This window comes from Leptodactylus fuscus, chromosome 7 (assembly GCF_031893055.1).
Source record: "Leptodactylus fuscus isolate aLepFus1 chromosome 7, aLepFus1.hap2, whole genome shotgun sequence".
NCBI lineage: Eukaryota > Metazoa > Chordata > Amphibia > Anura > Leptodactylidae > Leptodactylus > Leptodactylus fuscus.
In genome coordinates, this window is record NC_134271.1 from 145,830,474 (window position 1) to 145,841,773 (window position 11,300).

General features: G+C 42.7%; 1 protein-coding gene across 1 annotated transcript in view; it reads left to right on the forward strand.

Moving 5' to 3' along the window:
* Positions 1-10,896, forward strand: part of LOC142214625 (Fc receptor-like protein 5) — an 84,061-nt gene extending 73,165 nt beyond the window's left edge. Inside the window, exons 8-11 of the mRNA XM_075283562.1 lie at positions 797-1,086; positions 5,377-5,637; positions 9,509-9,972; positions 10,786-10,896. Coding sequence (XP_075139663.1) covers positions 797-1,086; positions 5,377-5,637; positions 9,509-9,972; positions 10,786-10,896 — 1,126 coding nt within the window. The remainder of the gene's footprint in view (positions 1-796; positions 1,087-5,376; positions 5,638-9,508; positions 9,973-10,785) is intronic.
* Positions 10,897-11,300: the final 404 nt, after the last annotated feature.

Genomic DNA, 11,300 nt, shown 5'->3' on the forward strand with positions numbered 1-11,300 from the left:
GACTGGGTGTACTTTGTAGTTCTACCATCTTCAGGAAATGTTATTGCTTTGATCACTTTTTATTCAAATTTTTATCAGAATCAAAACAGTGAAAAAACGGCAGTTTGGCACATTTGACCATTTTTCCCGCTACAGCGTTTACCGAAAAGGAAAAATATTTGTATATCTTTGTAGAGCGGGCGATTTCGGATGCGGGGATACCTAACATGTTTTGTGTTTCACAGTTTTTAACTACTTTTATATGTGTTCTAGGGAAAGGGGGGTGATTTGAATTTTTATTCCTTTTTTTTTGTTTTTAATATTTTTTTTACTTTTTTTTAAACTTTTTTTTTGCATTTATTAGACCGCCTAGGGGTATTGACATGGGTGGGCGGTGTCGCGGATTGTCAGAGCGGTGGGGGTTGGCAAACATGGCTGCTCCGGAGCGTTAAAGAGAACCTCCTGGAGTATCAGTAAGGTGAGGGGCAAAGTGGGAAAGTATATGTATATGAGATTGTGTGGGGTTAGGGGCGAGGCTGTAGAGGGCAATAGGAATTTTGTGGCTTGCTATGGTCCAAAGTGTGTGAGATTGCAGAGATGGTGATGTGAGTTTGGGGTTTGTGGGGGTCCTGGCACAAACGTATGTGCGCTATTGTGACAAAGTAGCCTATTGCGCAATCGGGTGTATTAACTATGTTTGTGGAAAATTTCAGCCAAATCGGTCGAGCGGGTTTTGCGTGATTGACTAACAAACATCCGAACACACAAACCCACAAACATCCAAACTCACAAACTTTCACATTTATAATATTAATAGGATCTTCTCACATCCCATCATTACTGTGACCAACAATGTAGTGACTGAAGGAGATCCCATGGCCCTGACATGTGACACGACTCTTAGTCCATACAGACCGACCACAAGACTGGAGTTTGCTTTCTATAGAGATGGATGGAAGGTTCAGGATTCTTCTCCATCTAATAAATATGAGGTTCAGTCTGCTCAGCTGGAGGATTCTGGGAATTATACATGTCATGTAAGAACCATGATCAGCTCTACAATGAAGATCAGTGATAGGTACAACATATGGGTAGATAATTCAAATGGTAAAATGAATTAAATTGTACATCAATCTTCCCCAACCGTACTTTGGGTCCTACAGTCTATGTAGACTGTAAAGAAAAGAAACTGTAGAAGACATATAATCAGGATAAACAGGAAATTATATTGTCTATGTATAATAATATTAAGGCTAGTTCACACAGAGTAAAATGGTCTGGATTTTGACACGGGAAGCCGTATCAGAATCCGGACCAAAATGCGTCTGCCGCGGCTAGCTGCAACTGTCACGGCTTCCGGCAGTCGCAGCTTTCCCCTCCGGATTAGGTCCAAATGAATGGGCCTAGTCAGGAGGGAGGTGTTGCAAGGCAGATGTTCGTGGCTAAATCCGCCGCAGAATCCGCCTGAAGAAAGGACTGCTTGCTTCTTTTTTCCGTGAGTTGGAACAAACTGCTCGCGGAAAAAGTAAATGACTGGCTCCCATTGATTTCAATGGGAGGCGTTTTTTAGATCCGGATCCTGAAGCGGATTCCACGTCAAAATCGAGCCCATTTGACTCCATATGAACTAGCCCTAAAGGTTCTGTACACACCTTTCTCTACGCCTAATCCAAAGCTCTGTGAACTACTCGAGATTCAAGATTCGTTTCGAGTAGAGCCTGAATATTCGATTGATAAAAAGTAAGCTCCCTCGTAACCGCAAGCTGCCAGCTCTCTGGACTAGCAAAGACGAGCCTGCCACAAGCAGGTTATGAGGCAGGTTACTTTTTCTTATAGGAGTGAATTGACCAGCGTTGATTGGCCAGTGTACAGCATTCGTCCAATCAACGCTGGTTCTGCCGGAGGCTCGTCTGTGAGGAGGCGGAGTCTAAGATAAAACCACAATGGAGACTGCTGTGGTCTGATCTTAGACTCCACCTCCACACAGACAAGCCTCTGGTAGAACCGAATGGTGTATACCGGCCAATCAACGCTGGTCAATTGGTACACTATATAGCATTCGACAACAGTGTAATGCTATACAGTGTACAGTCATGGCCAAAAGTTTTGAGAATGATACAAATAATAATTTTTACAAAGTCTACTGCTTCAGTTTTTCTAATGGCAATTTGCATATACTCCAGAATGTTATAAAGAGTGATCAGCTTAACAGCAATTACTTGCAAAGTCAATATTTGCCTAGAAAATGAACTTTATCCCCCAAAACACATTTCAACATCATTGCAGCCCTGCCTTAAAAGGACCAGCTAACATCGTTTCAGTGATTGCTCCATTAACACAGGTGTGGGTGTTGATGAGGACAGGGCTGGAGATCAATCTTTCATGATTAAGTAAGAATGACACCACTGGACACTTTAAAAGGAGGCTGGTGCTTGGCATCATTGTTTCTCTTCTGTTAATCATGGTTATCTCTAAGGAAACACATGCAGTCATCATTGCACTGCACAAAAATGGTCTAACAGGGAAGAGTATCACAGCTAGAAAGATTGCACCTCAGTCAACAATCTATTGCATCATCAAGAACTTCAAGAAGAGAAGTTCCATTGTTGGCAAAAAGGCTCCAGGGCGCCCAAGAAAGACCAGCAAGTGCCAGGACCGTCTCTTAAAAGTGTTTCAGCTGCGGGATCGGGCTACCAGCAGTGCAGAGCTTGCTCAGGAATGGCAGCAGGCAGGTGTGAGTGCATCTGCACGCACTGTGAGGCGGAGACTCTTGGAGCAAGGCCTGGTCTCAAGGAGGGCAGCAAAGAAGCCACTTCTCTCCAGAAAAAACATCAGGGACAGACTGATATTCTTCAAAAGGTACAGGGAGTGGACTGCTGAGGACTGGGGTAAAGTCATTTTCTCTGATCAATCCCCTTTTCGATTGTTTGGGACATCTTGAAAACAGCTTATTTGGATAAGATGAGGTGAGCGCTACCACCAGTCTTGTCTCATGTCAACTGTAAAGCATCCTGAAACCATTCATGTGTGGGGTTGCTTCTCAGCCAATGGAATCGGCTCTCTCACAGTCTTGCCTAAAAACACAGCTATGAATAAAGAATGGTACCAGAATGTCCTCCAATATTAACTTCTCCCAACCGTCCAAGAGCAGTTTGGCGATCAACAATGCCTTTTCCAGCATGATGGAGCACCTTGCCATAAAGCAAAGGTGATATCTAAATGGCTCAGGGAACAAAACAGAGAGATTTTGGGTCCATGGCCTGGAAACTCCCCAGATCTTAATCCCATTGAGAACTTGTGGTCAATCATCAAGAGACGGGTGGACAAACAAAAACCTACAAATTCTGACAAAATGCAAGCATTGATTGTGCAAGAATGGACTGCTATCAGTCAGGATTTGGTCCAGAAGTTGATTGAGAGCATGCCAGGGAGAATTGCAGAGGTCCTGAAGAAGAAGGGTCAACACTGCAAATATTGCAACGCTGCATTAACTCATTCTAACTGCCAATATAAGCTTTTATTACTCATAATATGATTGCAATTCTATTTCTGTATGTGATAAAAACATCTGACAAACACACAGAAAAACCAGAGGGAGCAGATCATGTGACAATAGAAGATTTGTGTCATTCTCAAAACTGTTGGCCATGACTTGTATAGCATTCGGCAAATCAGTGCTGGTTCTGAATCAAATATTTACTGTGAATAGCTAGTAGTATTCGATTGAGTACGAATATTCAAATACTACTACTCGATCAAATACTACTCGCTCATCTCTAGTAATAATACATATTACAAGTTGATAACTTTTAGGTTATTATTAGAGATGAGTGAACAGTAAAATGTTCGATATTCAATATTAATTTCGAATAGCTGCTCAATATTCGACTATTCGAACGAATATCGAACCCCATTATAGTCTATGGGAGAAAATGCTTCGCTACAGGGGATCCCACCATTCGACTCAGGAGAGTCCACTATCACACCCCAGGAAATGATGCCAACACCTCTGAAATACAACTGGGACAACTGGGACTTCGGAGTAGTTGAGCTGAGTCTGCAGTATCGTCTGCAGAGTGTAGTTGAGCTGAGTGTGCAGTATTGGACACATCTCCCTGCCCAGTACCTGCCCACACTCTCCTAAGCCCCGCCTTCTCTATAATACTAGTCGAGAGAGAGGGGGGCAGGGTGCTCTGAAGACCAGACAGAGGACCGGACCAAGAAGAACAGGGAGCTGCAGGTAAGCGGACACTGATGGGAGGAGGGGGTTAATCACTACACAGCGTGGGGTCCAAAAATTGAAACAGTTTTTGGACTACATGCTGTGTAATGAATAGGATCGTCTTTAAAATCCCAGCTCTGCTTCATCTCCCACGTAGTGGTGTCCGATACTGCACACTCCGCTCAACTACTCCGGAGTAGTTGAGCTGAGCGCACGGCCCGATGTATCAGAGCTGGCAGATGCAGCCAAGCACAGTGCATTCCCAGCTCTGCTTCATCTCCGATGTACAGTACTGTGTCAGCACTGCTATATCTGAGATCGAACCACAATGGATCTTAGATTCCGCCTCCTCCAGCAGAACCAGCGTTGATTAGCCAAATGCTGTACACTGGCCAATCAACACTGGTCAATGCATTCCTATGGGAAAAAGTCAGCTTGCTCATATCACAAGCTGACAGGGATCCCGACATAATACAGTGACTTAGGCATGCATATCGTGACTTAGGCTTGCATATTGGAAGCTGACAGGGATTCCGACCAGATGGAGCCCCAAAGAGCTGGGTGAGTGACATTCCCCCTAAATAAAGGTAATCCCTAGCTAACCCTGCCTGTACATCTGTCCCTGTCTCACAGTCACATAGTTCACAGTCCCAAATTAATCGAATGTTAAATCCACCATTCGTCTAAATTGGAGGTCACATGTTTTCAGCTGCCAATGGGTTTTTCCATTTTTTTTAACTGCCTTCGTTGTCATAGTTCCTGTCCCACCTCCCCTGCACAGTTATTGGTGCAAAACAAGTGCCAGGGAAAGGGGGAGGGGATACAAATTTTTACTGCGTTTGCCTCGTGGTATTCGATTGGAATCAAACACCTCGAACGGCCTGATATTCGATTGAATGTGTATTCGATCGAACGATGTTCACTCATCTCTAGTTATTATCATATCATGGAACTAGTCTGACTAGGAAGAGTTTGGGGTCAAGGCAGAGTAAGTTGCCCCAATATTAATCTTATATAAAGTAATAACTTAGAAATGTATTGAAGAATTTTACTAATGTGTAAACAGGATCCAATGTAGAATTTTCTATATATTATTCATGCAGTGCTTCATCCTATACTGTCACATTGGGATTTGCCTATACATTTATCTTTTGGATTATTTCATTCTTTTCTAGAGCTCTTCTCTCCTCCAGTGTTGAAGGTATCTCCAGAGTTGGTCAATGATGGAGATAACATGACCCTAACATGTAACACACAACTTACCGAACCTAGACGGAGTACAGAGCTGCAGTATGTCTTCTACAGAGATGGGAGGAACGTTCAGGGATTCAGCTCTGATAATAAATATGAGGTGGAACATTCTGGGACATATACATGTGAGATACAGACACCGAACAGCAAGATAAAGAAGAGGAGTCAGAACCTTCATGTACAAGGTAAGCAGTGTCTATAATCCTGTAGTTGGACTTCACACCGAAACGTGCAAATAAGTATCCACTTATTCATCACAAATGCACTTGTGATGAATAAACGGATACTTATTTGCACATTTTGGTGTGAAGTCCATCATTACGTTGTCATAAACGGGTTGGGACCCTACACTCACACGATCCTGAATCTACAACAGCACCCCTACATATTATCCTGTAGTTATCACTTATATTACCTGAGTATTATCTAATGATAGATTCTCTCTCTCCATAGTGTCAGAAGTCTCTTCTCCAATAACCATACTGTCTGTAAGTTTGGGGCTGTTACTACTCATCATCATCATCATCCTTATTTTCTTGTACATTTATCATCACCGCCGATCATCCAATACTAACCCTCAGCCAATAACAGGTAATAGAAAATTCCATCCAAAAACTTACCAAACACTAGACCAGTGTTCATATAATTTTGTACATAATAGTCCTTATAATATAAAAGACAAAGGGCAGCCATTGGTATCTCCAACTTGGGAAAATGTATTGCTGCAAACACTGACTCAAACTCAGCTGGAATTATTTATTATGGCCAGGTTAGGTTGGAGATGGTCTGTATGGCTTATAAATAATGTATTACTTCAATTCCAAATTGATACTTACTGAGTTATTTTTTCAGCCGCTGACAATGAACCTTCCCCTGATGTAGAAGTTACTTATACTGTGCTTAATGTGACCGGTAGACCACAAAGTAAGTATCTCCAGCACTTCTTTATCTAGGTTTCTCCATTGTAAACCTTGCTGTTATAGTACAGAGTTGCATCTACCAAGAGGCAATGTGAGCATGTTGCCTCAGGCAGCGCCTGCAGTTTTACATAGACTTCTGGCTGACTGGCGTGCTTTTTTGTAGCTAAGTCCTTAAGAACTTGAATAGCCCCCGTCACTTCTGCATTGCAGTGTATTGTTACTTTAAAAGTACCGGCACATGGTGCAGATTGCTCTTGGGTTAACTCCATAAATGCCTTATATTTCTGGTCACACTCACTTGGCTGCTTCAAGATTTTGTGCAGCATGACAACAGAGATTGTGTAACAATTACCAATAACCAAAACATTTCTCCAATATATATTTCCAGCATTCCCTTTAAGATTTGTTCACATTCCATAATCCATCATCCCATTATCACCATCTTGGGTAACATGAATCTAGTTTGTTTCACATGAACTGGAAATGATCTATAAAGCTGATCAATATCTGCTTATTGATCATCGGCAGTGTAAGAGTCTCGTGGCCAAGCGTTTTGAGACTGATACAAATTTTGAGTAATCGATGCAAATTCACACCAGTGCCAGTTAGACAGCTATGGTCAGTGGCTTTACAGACTGTGAGATATTTACCATTCTTCTAATAGTAGGTACGGTCATGGCCAAAAATTTGGAGACCCATATTTAGTTTTCGCAAAGTTTGCTGCTTTGGTGTTTTTAGTCAGATGCTTCAATGGTTACTGAAGTACAATTACAAGCATTTCAGAAGTTTTTACAATTATAGTGACAAATACATAAAGTTTCTTCAGAGACTCAATATTTCCAATGTTGTCCCCTATTTGTCAAGACTTCCTTGGCATGTTGGATAAGATTTCAAGGTTGAGTTCACAGGGACACTTAGTTACTAGAGATGAGTGAACGGCGTTCAATCAAATTGATATTTGATGGAATATCAGGCCGTTCGAGGTGTTTGATTCCAATCGAACACCAGGTGGCAAACTCACTAAAAATTTGATTCCCCTCCCACCTTCCCTGGCGCGTTTTTTGCACCAATAACTGCACAGGGGAGGTGGGACAGGAGCTACGACAACGGAGGCATTGAAAAAAAATCAGAAAAAGTAATTGGCTGGCTAAATCAGGTGACCTCCAATTTATACGAATAGTGGATTTAATATCCGGTTCATATGAGACTGTGAACTATGTGACTGTGACACAGGGACAGATCTACAGGCAGGGTTAGCTAGGGATTACCTTTATTTAGGGGGGAATGTTACTCACACAGCTCTTTGGGGCTCTATCTTGTCAGGATCCCTGTCAGCTTGTGATATGCGCGAGCTGACTTTTTCCCATAGGAATGCATTGACCAGCGTTGATTGGCCGAATGCCCATACAGTGGCCAATCAACGCTGGTCAATGCATTCCTATGGCTCGGAACTACTAAAGGAATAGCTGAACTGAGCGAGCGTTCTCCCCGCCTACACTCTCCTAAGCCCCTCCTTTTCTATAATACTAGCCAGGAGAGGGGAAGGGCTTAGGAGAGTGTGGGCGGGGAGTCTCCCCACCCAGTACCCGCCCACACTCTCCTAAGCCCTGCCTTCTCTATAATAATAGTCCGGGAGAGGGGGGCAGGGCGCTCTGAAACCGGGACCATGGATCGAAGTGGACCAAGAGCAAAGAGCTGCAGGTAAGCAGACATTGTGGGGGTGGGGGGAAAGGGTTAATCACTACACAGCGTGGGGTACATGCTGTGTAGTGAATAGGATAGTCGTTACAATCCCAGCTCTGCTTAATCAACAAACAGTAGTGTCCAATACTACAAACTCAGCTCGACTATACCAATAGACTGAGCATGTAGTCTCTGATACTACAAACTCAGCTCAGCTATACTGATAAACTGAGTGTGTAGTGTCCAATACTACAAACTCACCTCGACTATACCAATAGACTGAGTGTGTAGTCTCTGATACTACAAACTCAGCTCAGCTATATCGATAAATTGAGTGTGTAGTGTCTGATACTACAAACTCAGCTCGGCTATACTGATAAACTGAGTGTGTAGTGTCCGATACTACAAACTCAGCTCAACTATGCAGATAAACGGAGCGTGCAGTGTCCGATGTAGGTGAGCTGAGTGTGTAGGAGATGTAGATGTAGGAGAGCTGGCAGATATGCAGCAGACTAACACACTCAGCTCTGCTAACATCGGCCAGCTCTGCCATATCTCTGGTGTAGCAGCTCTGCACTACACCCAACCAACCCTCCATCTACTCCTCCTGTCACACACATCTCGTGTGTAGCAGAGCTCAGCACACACTCAGCTCTACTACATCTATACAACAGAGTGTAGAGATGTAGCAGAGGTGAGTGTGTGCTGAGCTATGTTACACCAGAGATGTGTGTGACAGGAGGAGTAGCCAAGCTGAGCGCATGGCTGGCTCTGCCTCATTTTGCCATAGGTATGCATTGACCAGCGTTGATTGGCCAGTCTTACAGCATTCGGCCAATCAACGCTGGTTCTGCCTGAGGAGGCGAAATCTAAAATTGGACGAGAATGGAAACTGCTGCGGACGGCTCTTAGACTCCGCCTCCTCAGGCAGAACCAGCGTTGACTGGCTGAATGTCGTAGACTGGCCAATCAATACTGGTCAATACATTCCTATGGGAAAAAGTCAGCTCCGGCATATCGCAAGCTGAAAGGGGATCCCAACATAATAAAGGTACTTGATGCCCCCAGACATGCTTCCCCTGCTGTCCCAGTTGCATTGCAGAGGTGTTGGCATCATTTCCTGGGGTGTGATAGTGGACTTGGTGACTCTCCTGAGTCGAATGGTGGGATCTCCTGTACTGAAGCATTTTCTCCCATAGACTATAATGGGGTTCGATAGTCATTTGAATAGTCGAATATTGAGATGCTATTTGTAATGAATCTCGAATCTCGAACATTTTACTGTTCACTTATCTCTATTAGTTACAAGTATTGCTTGTGACATGGCGCTCCATCATGATGGTCAAAGCATTGTTTATCCCATCTGTATACTGGGTGGTTGGGAGAAGTTGATCTTGGAGGAGGTTTAGATACCATCCTGGAGATAACATTCCACACACATGAATGGTCTCAGGATGTTTTACTCTTGGCATGATGCTGAACTCACTTCTTGTTCTTTGGGCGATCATTCATCCAAACAATCTCAATGGAGAAAATATCTTTACCTCCATCCTTCCAGTACTAGCTCCAGAATGTCAGTCTTTCCTGATGTTTTTCTTGGAAAGAAGTGGCCTCTGGAAGGAAGTCTGGAGAAGAAAATGTGAGCGCTACAGGGAACCCCTGGCCTGCCTGGTCAACAATCCTGGGACTGCTCCAAGAGGTAGTACCTGGTGGTATTCCTGCAGTAGAGTACAGGGTGACTTCTTAGACAACAGCATGAAGAGTTGCCCCAAACCAAAGAGGTTTAGTACCACAGAGGGTCCTCAGCGTGGTGGTCATTACATTGAATGTGAACCAGTTGAAGACATGTTTCACAAAGGTCTTAAACAATTTTTTATTGTTCATTTTCTAGATCAGTTACCGAAAGACAATGAACCTGTAAGTACTACAAATGTATAAACCTATCCTGAGTATTACACTACAAAGCTTAATGCAAATCTACATATTTTAACACTTTATACTTATAACTCTCTTTATATATATATATATTTCTTGAGTCAGATCTCTTTTTTTTTTATTGATTTAGCTATTTTTAATTGAAATCTCCAAATCCCCTGTATAGAAAGATGGCTAATAGATAATAGATAATAATACTACTAATAATACACTACCTGTATCCACCACTAGAGGAAGCCTAAGATGTTACTGCATTCTCTCTCGTACCGTATATAACAAGCTCTAAAGCTTCTTTCCGTGGATATAGATGTCAAGTATTTTGTATTTTCAATCTATATTTATACAGATGAAAAAAGTTGGATATTCAGTTTACGCCACATTTTAGGATTCTTGCTTATAATAGTAGGAACTTATCAAGTTAAAGGGATTTTATCATTAGAATCTCATTTTATGCTAAACCTGGGTCGGATTAGCCTTAAGAAACCTTTAGTTGTCTTCTCCGCGTCGCCATTCCTTAGACGCCCCCAGTACTGTTTGAGCGCTGGTGACCAATGACATAGCTGTGGATCCAGCTCAAGAACGTCAGAGGATGACTAAAGGTAGAAATCCACACTGGGATAGACGTTATGGCACAAAAAGTGATGGGTCACAAGGACGTCTTCTGCTTTTGGTCTTGAACCTTTACCAAACACAAAAGTTTCAACAAGGCAAAATAAGTCTCCAGAATTACTGGGACACTTTATGCCTCTTGGTTTCTTCTTCTTGTCTAATAAATGTATTTTCTTCTTCCATTAGGACGTTGTCTATGCTCTAGTAAACTCCAAGGCTAAACAAAAAGTCAAAGCTTCTCAAGAAACATCTGAAACCTCAGCTGACATCTATCAGAATACCAGATCCCACAGATGAAATCATCTCTGAATGTGACCTTCATTAGCAAAGTTTAGCATGACACATAACAAGTTAAAGGGGATATCTAGAAAGAAATACACCTGAAAATCCAGAGTGGGCTGTGATACTCGCCTACCCCCAGTCCTCCATTTGGTCAGCGTGTCCCTCATTCTCTTCGCTACCAGTAATGGCTGAGTGGGAAGTGAAGAGATTCAGGTGACCAGTCTGAGCAGTAATATATTGGGTTCTGGTGACATATCAGCAGTGAACATGGGGGTGCACTGACTAAATTGAAGACCTGGGTTGGTGACTATAACTTTTGAAAAAAAATTTACACCACCCCCAGCCCCCCTGGATCTGCCTTTTATCTTGTAAAAACCTTTCAGGTAAATAGTTGCAGCAAACTTTAACTTGACTTTTGT